Source organism: Tachysurus vachellii, chromosome 15 (genome assembly GCF_030014155.1).
Source record: "Tachysurus vachellii isolate PV-2020 chromosome 15, HZAU_Pvac_v1, whole genome shotgun sequence".
NCBI classification, from domain to species: domain Eukaryota; kingdom Metazoa; phylum Chordata; class Actinopteri; order Siluriformes; family Bagridae; genus Tachysurus; species Tachysurus vachellii.
The window spans coordinates 6,975,135-7,002,897 of record NC_083474.1 but is presented as its reverse complement, the minus strand read 5'-3'; the positions used below and the strand labels follow the sequence as shown (position 1 = coordinate 7,002,897).

The 27,763-nt window shown below is 38.2% G+C and overlaps 1 protein-coding gene across 2 annotated transcripts in view; it reads right to left on the bottom strand.

Annotated features, from left to right (window-relative positions):
• Positions 1 to 4,343: 4,343 nt before the first annotated feature.
• Positions 4,344 to 27,763, bottom strand: part of arhgap32a (Rho GTPase activating protein 32a) — a 31,223-nt gene continuing 7,803 nt past the window's right edge. For both annotated transcript variants that reach the window (XM_060888453.1, XM_060888454.1), the window contains exons 6-22: positions 23,549 to 23,635; positions 19,276 to 19,413; positions 18,200 to 18,292; positions 15,150 to 15,272; positions 14,994 to 15,071; positions 14,811 to 14,892; positions 13,065 to 13,214; positions 12,870 to 12,972; positions 12,513 to 12,657; positions 12,337 to 12,419; positions 12,100 to 12,207; positions 10,819 to 10,964; positions 10,494 to 10,695; positions 9,738 to 9,889; positions 8,959 to 9,030; positions 8,220 to 8,873; positions 4,344 to 8,038 (exon numbers count right to left, since the gene is read on the bottom strand). In XM_060888453.1, the coding sequence (XP_060744436.1) occupies positions 5,754 to 8,038; positions 8,220 to 8,873; positions 8,959 to 9,030; positions 9,738 to 9,889; positions 10,494 to 10,695; positions 10,819 to 10,964; positions 12,100 to 12,207; positions 12,337 to 12,419; positions 12,513 to 12,657; positions 12,870 to 12,972; positions 13,065 to 13,214; positions 14,811 to 14,892; positions 14,994 to 15,071; positions 15,150 to 15,272; positions 18,200 to 18,292; positions 19,276 to 19,413; positions 23,549 to 23,635 (4,701 nt within the window). In that variant the 3' untranslated portion in view covers positions 4,344 to 5,753. The remainder of the gene's footprint in view (positions 8,039 to 8,219; positions 8,874 to 8,958; positions 9,031 to 9,737; positions 9,890 to 10,493; positions 10,696 to 10,818; positions 10,965 to 12,099; positions 12,208 to 12,336; positions 12,420 to 12,512; positions 12,658 to 12,869; positions 12,973 to 13,064; positions 13,215 to 14,810; positions 14,893 to 14,993; positions 15,072 to 15,149; positions 15,273 to 18,199; positions 18,293 to 19,275; positions 19,414 to 23,548; positions 23,636 to 27,763) is intronic.

Here is a 27,763-nt window from a genome sequence, read left to right as displayed (position 1 = left end):
ATTTTTAATAGTGCTGGATAAGTGCCAGAGTTCGTTCTCATTCAGAACCAAAAACCCAACTCACCTGGAGAGAACTTGCTGAAAAAGTTCCAGGAACAGATGGCAGTATGACAGAGGCATTTATTGCAAATGCTGTGTCTTACATCAGTGAAAGGACTCGGCATGCCTGCACACACACTCAAGACGCTATCCAGATGATTCTTATCCAGAGTTTAAAAAAACACAGTGATTCATGTACAGTAATTAGCTCTTTATTTTACTTCTCCTAACTGCCAGGGAAGGTGAGAATCATGGACTTGTTATCAGATCAAAAGCTGTTATAAGTTTCTACAGTTACCGTACATAACTAGTGCTGTTATAATATATAATATAACTGTGTTTATACCAAGTATAAAACCATTTACACCATCACCGTTTCTCAGGGTACAAGAAAGTTACACATCAAGACTCTTCTCTGTTCTGGCATTTAGGTGGTGGATTGAACTTCTTCTAGATGTCAGAACAGCTGAGTCATTGGCAATGTTCACACGATGACTAAACATTCACCTCCTTCTGAAACACTCGAACTAGCCCTTAATAAATAAATAAATGGTCTTTGTGCTTTTCTTGCTGTATTTCCTCCCAGCAGAGTTTTTGACTGATAGTATTCTTAGTCTGTGACCTAGTGTACCAGTATGGATGTATTCACTGATAAGAGATTTCAAAAGCACTTCCGGTAAAGATGCCTTCTAAATACAGTTAATGTAAATTCACATTATCGGGTGCTCTCATACTCGCTCACTCATTTTCTACCGCTTATCCGAACTACCTCGGGTCACAGGGAGCCTGTGCCTATCTCAGGCGTCATCGGGCATCAAGGCAGGATACATCGCAGGGCACACATGGACTCACGCAATCACACACTACGGACAATTTTCCAGAGATGCCAATCAACCTACCATGCATGTCTTTGGACCTGGGGAGGAAACCAGAGTACCCGGAGGAAACCCCCGAGGCACGGGGAGAACATGCAAACTCCACACACACAAGGCGGAGGCGGGAATCGAACCCCCAACCCTGGAGGTGTGAGGCGAACGAGCTAACCACTAAGTCACCGTGCCCCCCATACTACGTGTCTATAAAAGACAATGAACTACATCAAACCCATTAATTCAGTTCGGTGTATAGATTTTGCTGTCTACTTCCTCAACAGTCAAAATAGTCAATGATTTTACATTAACAATACACAGGAAAAAAAAATAAATAATAATTCTAGATGTACATTAAGGGTGTAGAAGGAACAGATTTCATTAGAAGGTTCCTCCAGTGCTAAAGCGCCCTCTGCTGTTTCACCTCTTAAAATAATTACAGACCTCCATGACAGCTATCATTAATTATTTAAGATACATAAATTTTCTCTAACTAATTACACAGCATTATGAGGTGTCTATAAATTGAATGATTTACACCAATGTGAGAAGACATTTGTAATGAATGAGCTGTGTGTTGCAGACTTTGTTATGATTTAGACACTGTTTAGTTGTATACAGTTGGCTCACTGTCCACGCCCCCTAGTGGTGAAGTGTATGACAGAAACAAATACTTTACGATAATAATAACAACAACAACAACAACAACAACAACAACAACAACAACAACAACAACAACAACAACAATAATAATAATAATAATAATAATAATAATAATAACAACAACAACAACAACAACAACAACAACAATAATAATAATAATAATAATAATAATAATAATAATAATGTTTTTGCAAGCTACCAGTACAGTAAAGCTGACAACAGTGATGTTGGGAACAGACTTTGTTGGACTTATTTAGTGAACTAAAAAATGTTTAAACCATGAACAATTTGTCTTCTCTCATTTGTCATTAGTGTACAAGAGCTGAATTTACATAAGACTTACACTGAATTAGAAGCAACAACAACCATGACAAACAAACAAACAAACAAACAAACAAAATAAGAAACAAAATAAGATTTTTCTAGACTTTTTCTTCACAACACTAAAACCTCAGCCAGATTTTTTGCACGAAACCTGGCATTAATTCCACAAAACGCCACACTTCTGCACTTTAATCACCTTAAACATCCTTACTGTTCTGACACTGATCCTATGGGTATAAAACAGATGACTCTATGTCTATGTTTTTTGTGTAACTATTTTTATATATGCAGTTTTTATTGTATTTATTTTAGTTGTATTCTATTTCTGTTCTATTTTTTTATGTCACAGTCACTCGTAAATGTTTATGACAAATAAAATTTTAGAAAAGAAATAGAAATTTTGAATTTGTAACAAATACTTTACACTACTATTAACTGGGATTTGTTTCACTCTGTACAATAGTTTGTGACTTTGCTGGCAGCAGATGAATTTAGATGGGCACACGAGCACACTGTATGCTGTATTTATTCAGCAGAGCTACATGTGTGACTTTCTGTGCTCCCAAACGCAGATGGTACAATTTCAGAAAAAAGTCAAACGACTTCAGTGGTGAAAATGAAAATCACAAAGACAACAAGCACATTTGGCTTTATTATGGAGTGAATTTCTTTAACTAAACTATCAATATCATCTATTTTTTCTCATCCAGTCACACACATTAGTCTGATCCTGACACATTACTCTTGCTGTTCAATCTGATGTTTCCTCGTTCGCTTGGAGATTTCTTCTGCACTTGACAAAGGTTCTGCTGGACACAGCTCAGCCTTGCTTCATGGATAATCAGTGGATAAACATTGGATAATCTCATTTGAAAGTCCTTCCTACGGATTTACTGTACCTAACAACTGCTGTTGTAATCATATAAGGGCTTTTAAACACAGTTGAACTAGTTTCTCTGGGTGATTTCTTTCTTCAGGTAAAGGAAATCGTTGGACATTGTTTCACCTTTCACACTGCTCATACTTTAACCGGGTTAACGATTAATCCTGACTAATCATATGTTCTGATTTGCATATTTGCGACATCAACAACCATGATCGGATAAACTCAGCATGCGACCAGTTTAAATAATCGTACGGTAATGAGTTCTAATCCTAATCTCACCAATCTGTCACCCTGAAAATAAGCTTCCTTTTCATTATATTGTGTTGTGCAACTCAGAGCTAGTTTTCTCCTCACCACAGTAATAAAGAGTGATTATTTGATTATATACTATAGCCTTCCTTTAACTTTCTGTCTGCAGAACTGCTGCTCAATGGATGGTTTGTTTTTGTTTAGTTTTTCCCCCCACACACATCATTCTGTGTAAACTCTAGAGACTGTGTGTGAAAATCCCAGGAGAGCAGAGCTTCTGAAATTCTCAAACCATCCCCTCTGGCGTCAACAAACATGTCATGGTTAAAGTCACTGAGAACTTTTTTTTGTTGCTTCAAATGATGTTTGATGTGAACTTTACACAAAGCTCCTGACCCATATCTCAATCATTGTATACATTTTGCAATTTACCCAATATTTGTTTTTTTTTGTGTCACTGGTTACTGAGGGAAGGTTATATTGTATAATGTTACTATGTGAAAGTCCTTAAGCAGGTTATCGTTCATTGTTAAACACGTTTGGGTCATAAATAATGCAGCTAAAATGTGTTAAATCAGTAAAAAAAATTGAATGAAAATGAAAATTGAAATATCAGCACAGGCCTAGATTGTAACACCGTATTAACTAATTTAGAGAAAAATTTTAACTCAATTAAAACAATTCACATTAAAAGTCAGTTTTGTAAACAAGGATACAATTTTTCTCATTTTGAATAGACAACTTTAATAAAAAGTAAAAGTACAACATAAAAACGATTAGAATGACGAACATTACACATATGTCCAACTACACAAGAACGACTATTCGTTTAAATAAATATAATATGAATTTACATTATATTCCCATTAATAACCATTTAATGGTCAATTCAATTTCATGACCCTGTTCCAGGATCCCTCTCACGATCCTCGATCCTTATTCTCAACTCTACATTGCATACTGAAGTTATAATTATTATCAATAAATTCATTATCATAAAGTGTCTGGTTGTGTCACAGACTGGGTCTAATCGTAAAGTGCTTGTCTATTGCTACCTACTAGAATTAAGCAATAAACAGCTGGAAAATAAATTCATCACCACAAGATTTATATACATTACAGCTGAAACAGCAACCTCTGCTTCGTTTGAGACGTGTTAAAGCTAAACTTGAACGCATTCGACAAATTTGATGCGAACCTAATGAAAAACAAGCCTCCAAACTAAAGATGCAAAGAAGGACTCAAGAAATGGGGCGTGCACAATTTTGCTCAAGGTTTGGTGTATATATATATATATATATATATATATATATATATATATATATATATATATATATATATATATTTGGATGGTCTGAGCTCCATACTTAAAGAAAGACAGTCTCAAGAAACAAACTAAAATGTGTAAGTAAAGTTGTTCAAGTGTAATAAATACGTGATGTATGTGATGCATACAGGCCCAACATATTTGGGTTGTAATAACATAACCTTTTTTTTTTTTTTTTTTTTACAATCGACAACAAAAAAGTGACTGAAAATGTAACAGATATAGTGGACTGTCTTTCACATGAGAAAAATGTCCACTTTATGTGTTTTCCTGAATGGATTTTCAATTTAAGAGAGTGTATACTGTACGTTTGGGAAATACATGACGGTGTTAATGCATTTCAATTATTTTTCCTGCACATTGATTTACCTAAAAGTCATTTAAAGGACAGCAATTGTGTGAACAAATGAATGCAACCCGAAAGGTAAGTATTGCCTGAAGATAACGTGTACTATTTAACTATATCTTAATAATGAGGAAGTTAAAATAGATGCTTTAGGAAAATAATGAGAACGTTTTTTTTAAATGACCATATTAGCACAATAAAAAAAAAGTTGTACTGAGATATCTAAAATATTCAATGCATTTCGATGAGTCTTTGAAAAGTTATTAACACGGTTACACACTAATTCATTTGTTTACACTGTATTTTAAAGTATTTCATTCTCTGTCGCTAGTCGTCATCGTACTTGAACTCACCATGACCTTAAATGTGACGTAATTGACACTTTTTTGTGAACCATATTCAAAACTCCCAATATTCATACACTTGGTCCCATTGCAAATGACCACATTAACAATTACCACATGATTTTGGATATTACAGTATCTACATCAATAAACTGTAAACCCACTTTAAATGACCAGAAAATGTGTTGACAGCAGTCATCATAGATTTTGGAGTCACTATATAAAAAGGCACAAAAAAAAAAAGAGAATCTTAAAAAACTCACATCAAAACTATACCTTGGATGACATTTGGTTCTGGAGAAATAAGAAATTTAAGGTTATCCAAATACCGGTTGTATCAGTTTACCTTGTCAGACTAAGTATGCATTTAAATGTCATGATAAAATTTATTTCAGAAGATTTATTTCATAGTTATGAAATTAGTAACATCTTAAGATTGACTTGAACAAAATGACTTATTTTAAATATTTACAATTTATATGCTTTTTTCATAATTAGTAAAAAGCTAAGTGACTCTGAAATAATGTGATGTCACCAAGGTCTATGACTGATGGAATTATATAATGTATTAATATGGGATGAGGTACAAGTAAAATTTCATACCGTACTAAAATACATGTAATGCTTCTGTTTCTTTTATATAATACTCTTAACAATAAAATAACTTTTCCATACTTTTTTTTCCATACACGTCCATAAGTAGCTATCATTCGGCATATATTTCTGTCTCAGGCCTAATGTCAGAGTGAAGAAAGCGTCCTGTCCCCATAGCTGTAGAGTACAGTCTGTTACTATGAGGAGGCATGCAGCCATAGTTTGGGAAAATGCCGTGTACCTTGGGCTGCAGAGACACGTACCTGTCCATGTAATCAGTACGAGATGGCGCAAACATGCTACGAGTCCGTGGCCTGCTCTGAACAGGATATGAAAATCTATTATCGGGCTCCACAGTCATTTTGGCATGTCTGGGTTGTCGATGATTTTTCATGCTCTGTGACCTTGCTGATCTTTGCAAATCACATCCCTTAACCCAAGCGTATTGAAAGTCCTCTTTAGGATGGCTGCTGTGAATCCTGATCAGCTTATCCTGGCTGTGAAGTCGGGCACTGCCGTGTTCAGATGAATCGGGGTGTTTGAAATCAGGGCAGCTGTATTCTTTATGCAGAGTTAGCTTACGCTGTTGTGGCAAGGCCTCTAGCGTGTGCTGTGCGTAGTTCTGCATTGATCGACTTTGCTTTAGTGTCAATGCAGGTTTGGCACCATGCCCGATCCTTGGTTTCTCTGTCTGGGTGGGAAGAGGAACATTAGGTTCAGAGAGTGGGTGTTCAGGGGAGTAATGGGACACCATGGTAACCCTGTATTTCCCATCAGCCCCTTCAGTAGAAATAAGGAGATCTTTGGCTGAATCAGATTTACTCCTGGTATGCATTGTGTCTTGGCCCCTCTGGCTCTCATTCTGAGCATGTGGCTGGGGAACAACGTCTTGCACTCTCTTCTCTATATTTCCTTGTCTAATAGGTGGACTGAAGTGTTTATCTGATAGTCCTGGATCAAAACCTTCATACAGACCAACATTTCTTGTTCTTGGAAAATGGCCAGTGCCTTGTTTTATAAAACTAGGTTCTCTGCTATAGGGCATGTTGATGGGGTGGTTGTGATAGTTCTCAGCTTGGCTCATCACTCTACCATGATAGGTAGGACGCCTGTGGAAGGTGTAGGAATGGCCATAACCATGACTGCTTCCTCGATACTGATCCAGGATGTTATACTGCGTTCCTGAATACGGCTTGTACCTATAGTGAACTTTACCATCCTCAAAATAAGGCCTCATTTGGTGGATGTCTGAGAGAGCTTGTCTGTGGTAAATACTGTTCTGGTAAGATGGATGTGGGAAGAAGAATGTGTCCTCTGGTGGTGCATGCATGGAGCGCACCCTACGAATCGTGGGATACACAGATGCACCATCCATTGGAGGGTATCTTGGGCCACTATGTCTGTAAAGGAAGCTTGGGGCATGTTCATTCCTGTGTTGACTCTTGTATTTAATGGACTGATGGAGGGACCTTGGTGCCAGGGTGTTGTAGTGGTCCTTAGAGAAGATCTTAGCTTGGTACTGCATGTAATCAGGCTGAAAAGAACTGGTCTGTCCAAAAGGACCTGACCAGTAAGTTTGACCTGATGGCCTCAACATCTCTTCTTTGGGGCTGAACTGGTAGTTAGAAGTCAAAGAAGAAACTGGAGATTGTGGAAGAACGTCGTGCACTGAGGCTGGCATAGACGCTTCAGCTAATATCACACGGAAGTTGGAAGCATTGGCAGCTTGCTTGTTGAGAAGAGAAGTCCTGGCTGACTGACTGTTAGTGGTATGGAGTGATATCTCTGTCTGTGAAGGAGAGGGCATCAGGTTCCTGTACGACTCCATCTCAGAGCTCTGGTCTGGGCTACCACCATCACCGTCTGTACCAACTCCAACATGCCGGACATTTTCTTTCATGGGCACGTTAATTTCAGCATTCGGCTCAGTATTTAAACTTTGACCAGCAGGTAAGTCCTGGGGAGCGAAATTTGTTTCAAGACATTCTGCAGAAACCTCACCTCCATCAGAGTAGCTAAGTCCGCTCTCACTGCCATGACATGCACAGGTGCTCTGCAGGCTGCCAGCATCTGTGTAACTTCCTGTAGAGATGACACTTGAAGGTTTACCAACAGTTTTGCAGGTGTTGCAGCAATGCCCTCTGTTGGCAGATGACGATTGGGGTTGTGGGGAAGGTTTGGGAGGCCACTGTAGTATAGATAGTGGGTCCTGGAGGTGACTTGGAGAAACAGGAGTTGGTGGCTCTGAACTCCCTCGTTTCCTTAGACAGGTGGCCTGTTGCGCCGATTCTGCCAAGGCCAAAGCCAGCATACGCGCGGCACTCTTTACAGCAGGCTGGGAGGTTATAAGAGACACTGATCTTACAAGCCCTGGAGTGCAGTCAAAGGTCACGGCACCTATAAAATTGGAATAACTATGCATGAGAAAATACTGCAATTTATAGGAACAGCAAATTTAAAATAACAAATGCTCAACAGAAATGCAGGAAAGGCATGTAGGCTATCAAACACTACTGTATGAATGCTTTTTTTAAGGATGATAATTATTTGCAAAAAAGAAAAATAAACTTGGACTAACCCGATTCTGTTGGTTTCACTGGCACAGTTTTATCAAGACTTTCAGCCTCTGTCCGAAGTAATGAGGAAGGCTTGTTTTGACAATCTTGTCCACACGTTGCCTCACTACTCTTGGACAGGGGTGATTTCACTTCAGTGGGAGTTTTCATCTCTAAACCAACCTCAGGTTTGTGAGTGAGACCCACAGGAGAAGTCTGAGTGGACTTCAGAGCTTCCTTAGCTATAATAGTTGTTGCAAATTTCACTGGCACTGAGTGTTTATGATTTGTGTCCTCTGAAACATTTGAGATTGCAGCAGAAGGTCCTGTAGAAGTGGCTTTTTTCAAGGTTTCTGATTCACTGGAATTGCCTCCAGTCTTCCGTCTGCTGCCTCTTTTTCTTTCTTCAGAAACAGGAGCTTCGGTTGGTGTTGTACTGCGCTGAAACAATATGGAATCATAGTCTGGAGAAGCCTTGCCAATATCTGCATCACTATAGTGTGGGGGTGATATGAGTGCAGGAACACAAGTGGTGGACAAAGCTGTGTCTTTCCGGTCTTTATAGCTTAACTGAGAGCCTCGGTGGTCTCGATTGCTTAGCAGTTCTTCGTTGAAGGAAGCAGACAGGGCAACACTAGTAGAGCGGGGCCTGCGTGCTTGATACATCACTGATCCACCTAAAGTAGGTCATTTAGAAAAGATTTTAAATATAAGACACATTACATAGAGAATAATGGAACTAAAAAAAACCCAGCACTTTACCCTCAAGATTATTTGATGACAGAGATTCCTCGCTTTTAGATGATCGTAGTGTTCCGGTATCTCCTATACCGCCTGTAAAAACAAATCAAGGCTCTGTCAGATCAGTCCAAATCCACTCAGTGAATTATATTTACTATAAACCTGTTACTCTTAGCTCAGACAACTTGGTCAACACATGAGTCTTATTCCCTCAGTATGACAGAAAACTACAGTATTCTACAAAACAATCTGATTTTTATCTTTCTTTTTAAGAATATATGCACACTGCACATCCATTGTGGGCATGTTTGAGAGTAAAATAGCAGCTAAGACTATTCCTTATTCTCTGAAATATACAACTGTTGAATAATGTCAAACGTTAATAATTTTAAATAAAGGTTTGTCGCTCTGGAAGAGTTCTACATAGATCACAGGTTTCTATATAGAACCCAATGGATCTTTTTTTAAGAATGTAGAGACTTTATGTTCTCACATCTGAAAAAGAAGCATTGTGCATTCGACTTTTTTGTTAAACCATCTGTCACTGTTACATCTGTCACATAAACTCACTGTTAAAGTTAGACAGGATCTATCACAGTCTCAGGGAGGTTACACTAATTGCACTAATTCTCTAGCATCTGTAACTGACTAGGCACACGTCACTAATAAGATAAAGGATTGTACATTAAATTATTGGTATATTAGAAATAAGCAAAAGGAAATGACTGGTAGGTTGTACTTAAGTACTAAATAATTTAAATCTAAAATGAATAGTGAATTGTATACAGTAAAAGATGTACCTGGAAATGCCTGTGAGCATGTCTTCATGTTATTGGGCTCGCTGGGATGACGGTGGAGCTTGCGCTTAGCTGTGGTAGAGGATTTTCCCATATTGAAAAATGAACGCCAGCCTGCCACAGGAGATTTCTTTACCTTTGTCTGGGCCTTCTTTCTATGAGAACATAAAATATTATTTATATTACACCAGATGTCTATAATTCTGCCATTTGAAAAGGGTGCAATATTGAAGCACTGACGGCTTTTGTGGCGAGCTGAAACCGATACTGGTATTTAGAGCGCAGTGTGTCAAATGATCAGCGTGCAAATATGGGACTGTACTTAGAAATGAGAATACATTAAAAGTAGTGAATTCAGAATTATGAATCAAAAATAATTACAGTTTACACAACATTTGTGGTGACAAAAAAAAACACGGAAGAACATGGCAACCTGGATACACAAAGCTTACAATAAAAGCCGATTTATGCGTTTGCATACAATATATGGTCAAAAGTGTGTGGACACCTGAGTATCACACCTATATGTGCCTTCTGAACATCCCATTAAAGATTTAGTTCCGTTTTGTTATTATATTAACCTTCACTCTTCTAGGAAGGCTTTCCACTAGATGAGTGGTTGTGGGGATTTGTGTTGATTTCGCTACAAGAGCAATAGTGGGGTCAGGTGCTGATAATAGGCAGCGATATTTGTTAAATAACAATATCAGTAACAGACTATACATTTCTGCAGAATATAGTACACTTAAAGGGACACACCTTTCCATGGGAAACTCGATGACAGTGTGGAATTTTCCCTGCAGAGCAGCAGGACCCTCTCCCACCTCAATGTACTTGCTTTCGGGGGAAACAGGAGAGGCGAGCTGGGCCTGAGTGCGAGCTTGTGCCTCTTCCAGTGACAGCAACTTAGTGGATGGAGAGCACACAAGCAGAGACTTGGGCCTGGACAAAGTGGCGTGACCTACGAATGCACATTGCAGAAAAAAGTCATTAGCAAAGTGTCGCTAAACAGTTGATGATGGAAATTGAGCATTCAGTGTTGCAGGTAGAGTAATCTTTTTTTTTTTTTTTTTTGGTTCATTACCTGTGCTTTCACGGATCAGAGTGCTGAGTTTGGGGCTAAAGAGGACGTCAACGTGATTGAGGATGAACTCCACTACGACTGACTGGATGCGCACCTCCATGAAAGCGGACGTGCCACTGAAACAGGCTGACTCTATTTGTTTTGACCTATAATGACCAGGCATGGTTATACTTATAGTAATAGAATATAGGAATAATAATCATTTTTTGTCATGTTTAGTTTAAGGAATCAACAGTAGGTTTGGTTTTCTTATGTATTAAATGCCCCAATTTTAGACATACCACCAAAAGTCCAAAGCGTTCACTAACACAGACCAAGTCAATGGTATATGGTGCTACAATACAATTTACTTGTGCAGTGTTTGTGTACTTCATTGCATGGATGGCTTTTATGCATGTTAATGACCTTTTATATTAAGTTTCCCTTAAGCGACATTATAACAAACCATCATGCAATTCAGAAATAATAAGTGATGTTTTATTTCAGATTGGTCAGAAGGTGGTGAATATTTAGCCATATGTAATTGTTGATATTAAGTTTTCTGTAATCAGTAATACGAATAATGCAAGTGATAACAAGAACTTGTTTTGAAGACGTTACACAACATTCAGCCGTAATGAACGCTGGGGTAGTTAGAGTAACTTCAGACAGGACTACACTGTACCACACCACTGTTGATTTAAAAAAAAAAAGAAGAAAAATATATAATGTATATAATGCTTGTCACATATACATTACAACACAGTGAAATTCTTTCTTTCTCAGTTTTGAAGGTTGCGGTCAATCCTCTTATCAAAAAGCCAGAGCCGTAACCACTTGAGCCACCACTGCCACTGATTTATGTGGATATTTATTACAGTAGCATGGTCTGAAGTGTTGTTTTCTGTACTTAACTAACTTTACAACCTAATATATATTAGAAACTAACTCATGCGAATATGTGGTGTTTAATGTGTATAATTACGCCTGTATTGCAAGTTCCAACATTTATAGCGTAAGAACTGAATTCAGTTCATTATCAACTTTTAATAACATGCTGCAAATTAATTTATGCTTATTTATGTGTACTGGCTTTTAGCCATGGAGGAAAAATATGTTTTTCCTTACTTATTTTGTTACCATAGTTTATCAATAATGTATTGCTTAAGTTGCTTAAATCCATGGTCTGCTAATGTTAAATAGTGCAGTAAATAACATTAAAAGAATCTTAATCTAAAGCTTTACTCAAAGCTCCAAATGCAATTTAGACCCTGTTTATACACGCAGCCTAAAATAAACCACCTGAGGAGATTGGGAGCCCAGACGATGGCCAGGTTCTTGCAGTGCATGTTGGTGACATAACTAAAGGTCGCCATGCGAGCCAAGTGCCTCATAAGAAACTCGAGGGTTCTGAAACGACAAAGAACATGCTCTTACCACCGAGATGTTTATTTGAAAAGATTTATTATGCATGTGCTAATACAGAGTGGACTGCAGTACTTGTTCTAGTCACCAGAGTGCACTGTGGACCAAACAAACCTGTAGTGCGGCGGTGGCAACTGCTGAATGACGTCATGGACTTTGACTAGCCTTTCATCGTCTGTAGCTCCTGATACCGCTTCCTATGAAAATTATATGCACAGAAAAATCATTCATAATGCACAATGGATATCCAGCGATGATCAATAATGGGCTTCTTTTATGTGTATGCTTACTGAGAATTTGTCATAGAGCTGATAGGTGAGCAGGGGGTTCGGAAGCTCGCGGAAATAGAGCTTGCACAGGGACCCTACAGAATGGATGTCCTGGACATACATGTCCTTAGTGAGGTCTGGAATGTGTTCCGAGTCAAACTCGTGCCTAAGGAAATGAAGCGCATGAAGATTTTGCGTGAGGTATCATTCATTATTAAATTAAACTCTGTAATCGTAAGCAAATCGTTGTGGTAAAAGTGGAATAACATTTGCGCCTTATATAATTTATTATATTGCAGATAACAGCAGTCTTAAATGTTATTGCTTGGCTCAGCTCGTTTGCAAGGGAAAATCACAAAGATGGACTCGTTGATTTACCGTAGTTTCTGAATGTTTGAGGAAATCCCAGACAAGCGGTAAATTCCGTCCACAACCCCGTGCTTTTCAATAAACTCAGTACAGCTCTTGATGACCTGAGGGACTACAGCAGATAAATATAGTAGAGAAAGGAAATTTAAAAGCACACTATTAATAGAAATTAGCCTTATTTCATGTTTTCTTTTTTCTACTCACCATCATGACTTGAATTGAGGAGGTGTTCTCCAAGGTCACATCCAAACACCCTCTCCCTCAGGATGCCTCTCTGCTTCAGCTTCTGCTTGGTAGGCCTCGACTTCATGAAAGTGCGCAGGAATGTGATCAACTTCCCATGCTTATTGGAAACTAAAAGACAGTAAGACACATTAGCAGGACTAAAGCTGAAAAAGAAAAAAAAACACTTTGGGAAGTCTACATTTTTTAAAATTCATGGACTGCAAGGTCTGATTTGGTGTAAAAATGTAACTAAATTTCTTTCTCAACAAACTTACTTTCTTATTTAACAAAAGAAAAAAGAAATTGGGGAATAGAAGGACGGTGGAATTCTCTTTTTTCACGTTCCAACTGTGGAGGTTGGGGACAGAGTGCAGAGGCAGCTATGATACAGCACCCCTGGAGCAGGGAGGGTTAAGGCCCTTGCTCAAGGTCCCAAAAGTGGCAGCTTGGCTGTGCTGGGGCTTGAACCCTAATCTTCTAAGCGATAACCCAGAGCCTTAACCACTTGAAATACTTAACCACTTGAATTACTGTAACAAATGACACATTTAACAAAATTACTTCAACCATATGTATTTTCTTTCTTGCTTTTTTTTACTCAGCTAACTGAGTTAACTTACAAATGTACTTGTTAACTGACTGACTTAACCTGTTAACTTTATTGTATTACCTTTATTGTACCTGTATTAGTTAACAAACTGAACTGACTACACTCTACAGCCAGCTCTGACTTTAAGTTAAAAGCATCCCCTTCAGTATGTGTATGTTGTCTGTAGATTTTTTTTATACTAATCTTAGCTGGCCAGTTTATTAATGGTGTTTGGTTGGTGAGTCTAGATGTGGGATGTGTCTGCTTGTTGTGTTTACTGTAGCTTGTCCAGTGCACTCCTGCCTTATGCCTAGTGTTTCTGGGACACTCACAGTATCAACTGTGAATGTAACCAGGATAAAATGCTTACTGAACATAAATGAAGGAAAGTTCTACCATAAATAAAGAATTCAAAGCTTATCTTTCCTGTACAGGAAGTATAAAAAGAAGGAACTATCTCAGTTATTCTTGTTTTCTGTTTAGATCCAAATGTAATTTGGTTCATTCATTTTCTACCGCTTATCCGAACTACCTTGGGTCACGAGGAGCCTGTGCCTATAACAGGTGTCATCGGGCATCAAGGCAGGATACACCCTGGACGGAGTGCCAACCCATCACAGGGCACACACACTCTCATTCACACACTACGGACAATTTTTTCCAGAGATGCCAATCAACCTACCATATGCATGTCTTTGGACCGGGGGAGGAATCCGGAGCACCCGGAGGAAACCCCCGAGGCACGGGGAGAACATGCAAACTCCACACACAAGGCGGAGGCGGGAATCGAACCCCCAACCCTGGAGGTGTGAGGCGAACGTGCTAACCAATAAGCCACCGTGCCCCCCAATTTCGACTTAATTGTATTTTAACAATGGACACTGTCGCAAATCAGCTACACAGAAGTACAAAATTTCAGGATATCAATTATATACGGTGGTGAGGAGAAGGTCCAGGAGAAACATTTCCCTTCTATAAACATGTACTATATGGACAAAGGGTAAAATTGTGTAAAAAGGAAATTTATTCTGATTGTATCATGAAATCTTATTCACTGATGGGCACTCGAGTGCGAAATTTGGTTTGTGGCATTGTTTCTAAGTATCTATGTTACACAAATATTTGCACCAAAATACCTGGTTTTGGCAGTGAACCAGTCACATTCGGAGGAATTTTCTCACTGATCAGTTCCACACACTCACAGGGGAAAAATCCCACCTGCAAAATCGGTAACAGCGTGTCGTTATGTGTTGTAATTTCACATTACAGAATGAGCACAGACACTAAAAATGATTGTACTGCTGCACAATACAGCTCACCTTAAAGCCATGTTTTCCTCTCCACCATCCAGTGTCTTCCTTCGGAGGCATGTCAATGACTGAAACAATGTCTCCCACCTAAAACCAGAGGCACAAAGAGATACAGTTTGCTAAGTGACAAAAAGTTCAAAACACTGTATAAAAGTGAAGAGTCACCTCAAAAGAAAGTTCGTCGGCAGCTTGTGCGATATAGCGCTTTATGACGTGCGCAGCAGCAACAGCTGGAACGTTAATGGAGGACTCATCATGCACCAGCAGGCGGTTTCCTTTATTATCAATCTGAGTGAGATAAAAAGGAGAGAGAAATACGAAAATTAGGATAAGAAGAATATGAGAACATGCAGTAAGTAAATCAACTAATGTTTTTGTGCAGGAACCATTCAATGTATTTAAGCTTTGCTTTATGTTGTTGTTCTTTGTTGTTCTTTTTATATAGCTAACTAGAATTGCCACCCAACCAGACACTGAGCTCGGGCTACTGTCTCTGTGGAGTTTCTTGGCATGTTCTTCCTGCGTTCACTTGTGTGTGTCCACTTTTAGTATTTCTGAATGAATGCACAATACCATGTAATAAACTCACATCCCATCTGAGGATATTTTTATATTTTCCTACCTTTCAGCTTGTGTGCTACAGAATAGGCTCCATACCACCGTAGCCCTGACCAGGATAAATCAGTTACTTAAGTTGAGTAAATGAAAAATTGTAGCTTTGCTGCACTTCTCTAGACCGGGGAATAATTTGCATACCCTGAGACCTTGTAGCTACAATGACCTTCGTCTTAGATTAAGTTTTTATTATTAACAGAGGATTATGTTGTTTACTGGTTTGTCCATGTTTGTCTGTACTGCTACATGTTCTGCTGGCATACTGGCTTTATGTCTGTTACATGTTCCTTTGTATTCGTATTTGTATTCATTTCTGCAGAAGCCCAGGTGGGGTTTGTGAACCCCGCTTCTTTTCTCCCATCAAGTCAGTTCTCTAGCTAACCACAAGCTTATTTTTGTCCTGTAAGTGTGAGTTGACCAGTAAAAGAGTAACAGTAACCATCCATCTATATATTTTCTGTATCACTTATCTGACACATGGTCAAAGAGATGGTCAAGGACTCTATCCCTGGGGACTGATGTGGTACCAACCAAACACAGGGCACAATCACATCCACACTTTTACGCCAATCAGCCTACACCACATGGACTGGGGAAGAAACCCCAAAGCACTAAGCATGGTGGAAGCAGGAATTGAACTTCCAGCCCAGAGGTCAAGGCAAACATGCTAACTGCCTAGAGGTAGCAAAGCATCCTTAGATCAAGAAGATGCGAAGACATTTAACAAATGAAGGTGCAAAGATGGTTTTAGGCTGCTGTATATCTACAACAAGATGGCGATTTTATGGTCATAGTTATTACTTTCAGATTTTATTTAATACTTATTTAAGGCATAATACAAATTCAATATAAATGAAACCTATACTGTACATAGCAGTTGATTAGTTCATGTGGAATTAAACTTGAATCTGTAAACACAATTTCTTTTTGCTTTAAAATGCTCAGACTTAACTTTTATTTTTGAGTTACAGGAAAACGTGTAGTTTTCAGAAATTTACAGCGTATACAGAAAATTTCATGATTTCACCATTTGAGTTTTTCCAAACCGACACATTTATTAAGCAGGTACAATGGTGTGAAAAAGTGTTGGCCCCCTTCCTGATTTTTTTTTTTTTTGCACGACTCCAAGATGTCACAAAAGACCCCACAACAACATCCAAAGAACTGCAGGCGTCACTTGCCTCAGTTAAGGTCAGTGTTCATGACTCCACCATAAAAGACTGGGAAAAAATGGCCTACATGGCAGAGTTCCAAGAAAAAATTTGAAAAAAAAGTTGAACTTTTTGGAAGGTGTGTGTCCCTTTACATCTGGTGTAAATGTAACACTGCATTTCAGAAAAAGAACATCGTACCAACAGTAAAATATGGTGGTGGCAGTGTGATGGTCTGGGGCTATTTTCCTGCTTCGGGACATGGAAGACTTGCTGTGATAAATGGAACCATGAATTCTTCTGTCTACCAGAAAATCCTGAAGGACAATGTGCGGCCATCTGTTTGTGACCTCAAGCTGAAGCAAACTTGGGTTCGGCAGCAGGACAATGATCCACAACACACCAGCAAGTCTACTCGTGAATGGCTGAAGAAAAACAAAATGAAGACTTTGGAGTGGCCTAGTTAAAGTCCTGAATCCTATTGAGATGCTGTGGCATGACTTTAAACAAGCGGTTCGTGCTCAAAAACCCTCCAATGTGGCTGAATTACAACAATTCTGCAAAGATGAGTGGACCAAAATTCCTCCACAGCGCTGTAACAGACTCATTGCAAGTTATCGCAAACACTTGATTGCCGTTTTTGCTGCTAAGGGTGGGACAACCAGTTATTAGGTTTAGGGGCAAACACTTTTTCACACAGGGCCATGTGGGTTTGGATTTTGTTTTCCCTTACTAATAAAAACCTTCATTTAAAAACTGCATGATGTGCTTACTTGTGTTTTCTTTGACTAACATTTAAATTAGTTTGATGATCTGAAACATTAAAGTGTGACAAACGTGCAAAAAAATACAAAATCAGGAAGGGGGTCAACACTTTTTCACACCACTGTATGAATGAGTATCACCTCATGTTATTTGTAATCCTGAATTCAAAACAAGTTCACAGCAGTTCAAATGAACAAAAGAAAGGTATTTCTATACTAACCATTAAAGGCTGTTCAACAAAGAAGCACTTGAACAAGTTTCCATTGTGTGCTGTCCTTAAAGTGACTAATCTCAGCGAGGGACACTGGAGGGTTTTTAAAAATTTGCATGTGTATAACCTTTTCTGTCAAGTTCATGCAACTCTATACTAACCACCGATACACTCCATACCAAAATGTCCCATGTACTTTTGTCAAATTGTTCAATAAGTTTCTCTGAAGACGATATATTTCTGCCAAACTCTAGTGTCTGAATAGAGTCACACTACACAATAGCCTGGCAGGCGTATTATGTGAGTGAAATCTGAGTTCATTCGGGTACAGAGGTGCTTTGTATCTGTCAACTGACTAATGTTACATGAGAAGACGGGCGTGAGCGGTTGCTTCAGCCCTTTAACACAAAGCAGGAGAAGAAAAGGGATTAAAGGAAGAGTGGAACTGATTGAACCACTGGTGCATGTTTTACCTCCATCCATGTCAGAGCAGGCCCACAGTTTATCTTGTTGTCAGCGATGGTCGAGAGGCGAGAAAGGTAGGCAGTAAGCATCTGGGAAAGTGGCTGAGAAAGCAAGAGGAAAGACTGATGAACAAGGGAAGTAATAAACCTCTGAATCATTAAAAAAAAACTGACATGCTCCAAATCCTAATGTATTAGTCACTTAACCTTCCCTCCATTACAGAATTGGTACAACGTTTCGTCAGTGTATCTTTTGCCCTTCCCATAACTGCTTCCTCATTTGAATGGATGTTTCAAGGACAGGTTTTAAGTTCATTTGCTTGTCTGTGTTTATGCAAATCTCATAAGCATGAGAAAAAAAGGGCCATGTACGTGTTTGCTGCAATCAACACTACAGTATGTGATAGCAGGGAAAAATCAGAGGATATGATTTGTTCAAACAAATAATCCGTATACGGATTTGCATAAGGAATTATTATGTATAATTATATACTGAATAGGAGTTATATACATAACAGGACAATCAGCATTATAGTGTTTCAGTGTCACTTTTCTCTAGTCTAAAGGACCAATGCCATGAGGACAAATATGGATTATTATTCCAAATAATAAATATGACTATTATTATTATTATTATTATTATTATTGCTGTTGTTGAATTAACTACTAGTATATAATTATTTATTTACTATTCATGTATAATAATTTTTGATTATTGTCATTTATTAATTATTGTTAAATTTGTCTTTATTTACTATTTAAAATTGCATATTATTATTATTATTATATGCCTCTTATCAGAAAAATTGCTAACAATCAGTACTATTATTTTCATATTTGCAATTATGTTGAAGAACGTCAATGAGACAAATAATCTCATTGTATAAAGTTAAAAAAAAAAAAGATCAATGCAAACCATCACTGATTATTTCCTTTCTTGTTTTGTTCCTTTGTTACTACTCAGCACTATTGACCTGAAATACTTGGAATTAAATACAGAAATAAATATCAAGAAATTAAATATATAAAAAAATATATGTATGAAGAAAAAGACTCGTGAGAAGAAACTCTTGGGTATGGAATACCTCTGATTTGACTTTCAGGTTCTCAAATCGAGGAAGCTCAGTGAGCCGGGAAAACCTTCTGTCATATATACAGAGATGGAGGTGTTTGTCGAGCACACGAAAGTCTTCATATGACCGTCTCACAATCCACTTCTTCCCCTGTTAGACAAACAAATAAGTATTACACAGGATTGATCACCACCTTTAGCGCAAACATTTTAAAAGGCTCTACATAAAACCTATAACAATTAAACCAAGTTATGCACCAGGTTGACTGTGAAAGTTCATCGGCGCGGACTTTTAAAGTCAAGGCTCACTTTACAAAGATGTTGTTAAGATGTCTGTTAAGATGGTTAAAGAATCACAAACATACAGAAATGAGCTATTTAAACATGTATAAACATGGGGTTTGTGTTTTCACTTTAAGGAACACAAGACTTAGACAGAAAATTCAAGCTTACTATAACAGAATGGTTCAGACTGTTTAGGGGTCCACACACTTTTGGCCATATAGTGTACAAGCAAAATCCACAGACCACATGAACAATTAAAATAATCCCAATAATGAACATTCAGCACATTATTTAAATGTGTACATGATTTACATATTTTATTTGTGTGTTTATTAGAGACATGGAATGTTTAAACCCTGAACTTTCCACACGAAGGACTCAAAGGATTCAAGTTGACAGTATTCAGTGGTGTAGTTACTCTGGGACAAGTGAGTTAGGCCTGATCATTGATGCCAGTGTTTGACTAACGATTTACTTTAAACTGTAGATATGTGGGTTACTGTAGATACTCTTACTTCTTCCTTATTACTTTGCTTTTCTATTATACCAAATCTGTGGTTTTCCATATTTGTAGAAATTCTGGGAAACATACATTATGGTCCATTAACCATTGTCTGATCTCATTAAGTGATTCAGAAGTCATTACAGTTCGCTCCAATTACACCGCTTGGCTTAGTTGAAGTTATTCGGTGGAGCTGCCAGCCTACTTGGTAAACGTATCAGAAAGCCTTTTGATCATAAATATAAATGAGGAGAACAAAACCAAAGAGATGAAAAAGAAAACATTGGCCATAGCAAAGATCCCATAATTAGATGATTGGTCCTTCCTTTCGACTGTCACTTTTAATCCACTACTGATTATTTACCTAACAGTAATTAATGATTATATAAATGTCACTTTTTTACTTAGCAAAATTGACTAATGCTATTTGAACTAAAACAGGTTTCTAGATAGTGTAGTAATATTTATGCAAATCAGAATAAGAGCAAAAAGAGAGCAGTGGAAGAATAGCCATACTTGACTTTTGACCTGTTAAGCCTGTATAGACAGCGCTATTGGCCATAACGGGGCTAACAGGCTGTATGGAGGTCCTTGTGCAAAGGGGCACAGTGAGCCAAAGTTTCACCACAGACATTATTTATAGACCTGCTTGTTTTGAAGTTAAACCCCAATGTTAAATATGATCACCTGCTTGTGATTTCTACCCCTGAAACAAAATGGTCAACTGGAAGAACGAGTGGCGACATGCACACTGTTGACTTTCCTTCTTTGGTTGTTAAATAGTTCCTGCAAAGGAAAACATAACAGTAGATTTTTTATATAATCCTTTTACAAATTGGTTCTTTAATGTCCACATTGCTAACGTTTTCTCTTTTTTTCTCTCAGTGTGTTTGAGCTTGTCTAAGCTCTGACCTGCACACAAAAGTTTTTTTGCAAACTGTAAGATCTGATACAATTTTATCAGATTTTCAATCAAAATATTCAAGTGGCATGATTAATAAATATTCAGGGTGCCCCTAAAAGTCTAAATACATACAGTAGGAGAAATTAACACTTTGTAGCAAAATGTCTTCTGAAATCCTTCATAAAATGTTTGCCGTACGCAGCCGGTGTCACAGCCGGGATAAGGAAGACAGACCCAAATACAGGAGAGCTTCAAATAAATAGGGTTTAATAACTAATATACACCAAACAGGAACATGGACAAAAACTAGACAGGACAAAGGACGAGGCAGAACGACCGATGTACACTGACGAGGATTCCGCGCTGCCATAGGCAATATATTGTGTGTCTGTCGCTTGTGCCCTGAGACCACGGCATTGCCTCCAAGGGTCCTGTTACATTTGTGTGAGAAAAGCAGTATAGAGGCTACATAGATGGAGGGATGGATGGATGGAATCTTTGACATCTTAAAGTACCAGGAATAGATACATCACAAAGATTATTTAAAGGATTCAAAGTGTAATTACATGTATATTACTCCAGAGGTATTAAGATGTATTAAAGGTGGGGTCTCCGTTGTTTGAGAAATGCTTCAGAAAACGGAGTCGGGACGACAAACTAAACAAAAACAAAACAAACGTGTAGCCAATGAGCAGAAAGGGGCGGGTCTTGTCAATATGTGTGGAGAAAGTGTTCAGTGCGCATGTGTGACATTAGCAGAAAGCAGTTTTAACATTGACATGAAGGATAAAAACAAAGAAAGAAAGCAAAAAAAGGCTTACGATAAGGTAAGAAGTAGGACCGTGTTAATATAAGATCAGCTTTCCAGCGCTGGAGAGAAATGAAGGAGCGGGAAGTTGGCCGCATATTCACAGATTGGAGTTTCCTGAGTCAATAACTCCTGAGCTAAACGCTGTTACTACACAAATAACACCTCTTTTCTATCGTAGTAATGTAGAGAGGCAGCTACAACCGTGTTTTGTGTAGTAACAGTGTTTAGCTCAGGAGTTATTGACTCGGGAAACTCCAATCTGTGAATATGTGGCCAATTTTACTTAAGACGCCGAGGCGCTTTTTTCCTTCTCGATAGGTGAGTAATGTTGGTTTTGCTTTGTTACACAGAACTAATATATGCCTTTGTCCTTTGCATGATTATGCTTGTGTGTCATTTTTGCTTGTTTGTTTATCTGCAATCGTATTGTTCTTCCCTTCAGCTATGATAAAGACACAGACGTGTGTTGACAAATAAATTGCTATTATGAAGATGATTGTGGAGAATTTAAAGAGATCCTGTAGTTAGCTAGGTATGTTAGCTAAGTTGAACATACTGTACATTGCTAGCTTTTATTTCCCATTAATGAGCTAAAATACTACATTTATTGTTGATGCAAATCCCTATTTTCGATCAGCTTAGGCCCCTGATCGAGGCTCTTAACCCCTCACCTGCTAGGGGTGGATCTTTTCTTAACTGCAAACCATTAGCCAAATAAGTAACATATACTGTAATGTAACCATAGTCAAACAAGTCAGACTAAATGTTGAAAGAAGGGGTTTCACACCGAGCTTAAATTCAATCAGACCCTTGAAAGAGTGAATCATGCTTCTTTCTGAAATAAATCAAGAGAAAATTAATATTATTATTATTATTATTACTACATAATGGAAGTCCCATCCATTTTCAGTGAGAATTAAACCTCCAACCCCAAAGTGTGACATTGTAAAAGTGGCTTGATAAATTTGTGATGGTTTCAAGTAGTTTATAATGTGACCTGCTAACTTAATAGTTGTACAAGGCGTGTTATGTTTAACCAGCTTTATAGACGTAGTACCATTTAGATACAAGGACAAACAAAACCCAGCTGAATCCAAAAAATAGGCAAGACTATTGATCTAATCATTTGCTCCTCTACATCGCAGATCATTTATTGTGGTAAAGACAATTTAAGTCCAAAAGAGATCTCCTGATACTGAATCGCACATAGGCTTGGGTTACGATCAATAAGCTGCATGACTAAATCTAGCTGAACGTGATCTGTCTAGAGTTCCTATAAAGTGAATAATAGGATTTTCTTCAGAACAGAAAGATATGCAGTACACAACACACTGGATTGAAAATCCTCATGTTTATACACACACATCCCCTCAATAAGGAAAGTCTCCTTCCTGCACTACTACAGTAAATGTACATACTTATTAACAGACATGTTTGTCTTTAGCAAAGAGAACATATTTGTTTAGCATGCATCTTTTTCCTTCTTACTTTATTCCTTAAGTGGAGTTTCTTTCTAAAAGAAAAAAAGAAGAGAAAAAACCAAGTGCACTACTTGTGGTTGTTTTGCTTTTTGATCTAAGCTTGCAGCTCTTTTTATAACTTCCCTCTTCTTTTTTACCATAATAACAAAGCTTGACTTTTCCACTGTTGCCATAACAAACTAATGGTCTTTCCTTTTTGACAACACTACAGAACTCACACACGCACACACACTCACACACGCATGCACACACACACGCACACAGGCACACAAAGACACACACACACATTTAAAAACATCATACCTGGCAACAGATCTGCACAAGATACACCAGTTCTCTGGAGTTCAGGCCGCTGCGTGTCAGATCGTTCTCATCACAGGTCAGTGTTAGCTGGAGGCAGACAGAAAGACAGGAGTGATTAAGAGGAAAGCTGGACAGCCTATGAGGTGGAGCCAGGCAGAGTAAGAGCCATGTCAGCACAGTTCAAAGCTAATGAGAGACAATTTTATGTCTGTGAATTTGTTAAAAGCGTCCAGACGTCCTACACACTTATACAGTCATACAAATAAATATATGTTCATTCTTCTTTTATTCAGAAAAAAATAAACACTGCAGTATAAAATACAGCTATTTCTTTACCACACTCAAAAAAATTGTCTGGGTTTATTCAGATGCCTGGGAATTATTATTATTATTATTATTATGCATAAAAAAATTTTTTTTTTGATGTTGTTTTTAAAACTTTTACTTGTTTTCTTCATCTACATGGAAGCCAAACTGGACTGTAATTTTAATGTCTGATCTTGCTTTAATACTCTTTAATCACATGTCAAGAATATCATTCAAAATGTATTACATCAGTCCATAAAACACAAGATGGGAGACATATGGACGACTTAAGCAATAGAAAGAGAATGGAGAACTATACTGAACTACCTTGACAGAGCACTGAAATATTAAAGCGTGGATTATTTATAGCAAAACCTAATGCAAGCGCACAAGAGACTAAATGACCCAGTTGTACTGAAACTGAAATATTAAGACACTCAATGGTTTAAAAGAGAACTACTTGTAGAATGTCACATATATTCATTTACTATCACACGTACGCAGTTTCAGCTTAGGGCTAAGGAATAAATCCATCATTAAATAAATAGCAATGTAAGCTGACAAAAGCAGTGAAAATGCTCATAACTCTTCATTTCAGCAGACGGTTAAAATGTCGTTAAGAAAAAAACACCATCTTTAAGCCAAACAGAGCATCTCAGCATGAAGCTACATACAACTCATTAATCGCATCAGCATGTGCTTCTCTTCCTTAATAAACCAAAATCTATCAAAAAGAGAGAAAATGGTCACTCCTCACCACACTGTACCCTTCCCAGGCCAGCCTGCACGGCACTGACGCATGCTTTGGGTGGACAACACCTAACACACACAGGCAACCCGTCACGCTGCGTATACAGTAGATTCCTCCATCTATCAGTCGAGGCTCACTGAGCAAACGGCCCCTCCTCTCCTTTAAAGATCCAGATTCAGACCCACGTTACTACAGAGAGCATTTCCAGCAAGCTGCTACTGCAGTGGAACGGATGTGTGTGCTACCGTGTCCAGTTACGACTGGTAAAAGAGGACAAATCCGATCCTCACTCCTGCACTGGATGGAAGCCCTGCCCCTGAGGTGCTGTGGGACTAAAGAGGGCTCAGATGGAGCAGCGTGCACAGAGCGGAGAGAGCTTTCTCTCAGTAAATGTAAAGAGATGTGCACGGACAGGCAGGGATGTCTGGCCATCGTATTAGATGCTAATGGGAGGGATAAAATCTAATATCAATCAGTGGCTCAACAATGAATCTATTAGAGCTGAGTAATGCATTACACAGAGCACTGACTCATCGATCACATGATAAGAAAAATGTGGGGCAAACTATTACACACGCATACTGAAATGTGCATCACTTTACTAGCTTCATGCCAAATATGGTAGTCTAGAAATTCAGTCCTTTTGTGTCATCTGTATTTTAGACAGTAGCGATTTTCACACTGCACTTCCAGTAACCCCAATGAAGGTCACATCACTGCCAAAGACATGTTACAGATCTAAAAAATGAAACTACAGTATAGGCTGGAAAGAAATCAGCTCGGCTTTTCTTCTTTCATACCAAGATGTGAATTTCTCTTAAACAATCGTTGGTGTTGTTCCACGGAAGTTCAGAACTGATCGATCAACCAAACGTGTTAACAGAAAATAATTGGATGAAACTTTATCTTTGCTATCATTTCTCTAGCAGCCACCTTCAGACGCAAAGTGTGTCCATAAATGTCACAGATGACTTTCTACCCATTAATTCTTTTTTATATGATATCTTAAAAGTATTAAAATAAAGATGGTGCAATTGCTTGGTATTGCAGCCAAACAGAGAAACTGCGACTAATATTGTTCACGTCATACGATCTGCGGATTAAAATTCCTCCCGTGCAGGACGATGCAGCACAAGCCTTGTTCTGTTGAGGAAACACTAATGCTTAAAGAAATTCTCCACAAACTTTATACAGACTGTTCATTTGTCCCTGCTTTAGGGCCAGAGAATCTGATCTGCTCACTGTTTCAGATCGGAATCTTCACAAGCGAGGTAAGGCTAGCTGACAGACTTGCAGTAGGTTTACAGGTTTCATTCTAGCAAGGGATGGGATCTTAGATATAAGGCAAATGATTCAGCTAGGTTTTATAGAATCAGATAATGGGCACATGAAACCCTTTCCCTTTTTTCATCAAGAAATAAAAGCAGAGAAAGAACATGCTGTGATTTTCAGAATAATAACCCAATGCTTAATTGAATAATTTTTTTCTGTGATATCGAAGAATACTGATATGCAGAGATATCAGCAAAAAAATCTTACTGCATGCCAACTATAGGAGAACAGTGGCTTTGTGGTTTGCCCATTGGCCTCACACCTGGGGTTGGGTGTTTGAGCTCTGCCTCCATGCTGTGTGCCTGGAGATTGTAATGTAATGGTTGTAATGTGCTTCAGTGCTCTTCAGTGTTATTGTTTCCTCCCCAGTACGAAGACATGCATTGTAGGCTAATTGACACCTATCGATAGCCTGCACTATCAATAAAAAAACTGAAGCAAAAGCCTTTCTGGAGCTCATATGTCCATCCATCCCTCCACTTGTCCATCTATCCATTCATCCATCCATCCATCCCTTTGCTCTCAAGGCCTGAGAATGCAGCAAAGATTTCTTTTGGATAAAGTATAACTCGTACGGTAGTGTGGACACTTTAGTCCAGCGAGTTCCTTTATTTTATCTTTTAATATTAGCACAACTTGTATTCATTAGCCATGGTTGGAGGGAAAAAACAACAACAATAGGCCTCATTTAGCTACCTGGATGCAAAAGGGAATCGTTTGTAAATTTGAGTTTTCATGTTCTTTTTGTCCTTTTTTTGAACTCTGGTTTCCTCTCCCCAGTCAGAAGACATGCATTTCAGGCTGAATGTAGTGTGCGACCCTCCCCGTTCAGGCTTTATGAGCTGGGATAAGCTCCAGGTTCCCCGTGACACTGCGTAGAATAAGCCATAGAGAAAATAAACGGATGGATGGCTGGATGTCCACTCAACTCTGAGCCCTAGGAAAACTTTGGCTTCAGGATGATCAGTAGTAAAACAGTGCTGAGTGAGTGAAGGTTTGAGGATTATGGCTTTAAGATTTACATCTGAGTCAATGAGAGTTAATCTCAGCCTGGAGCATTAACTGGAAACGGGAAATTAGAAAACTCAAATCAGCGAGAAACCAAAGCTGCTCTTTACATCTCTACATGGAGCTACTTCTCTGTAAACCTGATCTGAAGTAGGGCTGGGCGATATGCCCGAAAACTGTATCATGATATCAGTGTTTCATATCGGTCGATATCGATAATTATTACTTTTTTATGGCCCATTTAAAATAAGGACCAGGAGAAAAATATATTACAATTAAACATTTTTATTTTAAACTTAACCTTCCTCTGATCGTAATCCCTTCAGTTATTAAGACAGAAATGTCAACAACCAGGAAAACTCAAATAATTAAAATGTAAACATAAGTCTAAAGTCACAATGAACACTTAATTATCTCTTAACATTTAAGGTGAAAAATGAAAGAAAATGTAAGAAATGCTTAATAAAGTGTAATAAAATAGTGCAAAGTGTTAAATATATACACAGAGAAACCTGAGAATTTAGTGCAAGTTTAGTGCAAGTTCACAAGCTGTTCACCTTCTGGTGAATAAAGTGTTTTAAAATATGTGCAGTGTTTTTTAAACATAAATAAAACTGAGGTAGACTGAGATACATCTGTAATATAAAAACAAACCTGATTACAGTAACATTGAAATATAAAACCTGCAGAAATATGAAAAAGTAACTCAACTCAAGTAACTTAACTTACTCTAATCATACTAGAAGTTGAACTATTCAAGTATATTTTCGTAGACTTATAATTAGGGCTGTAGCTATTGAATATTTTAGTATTCGAGT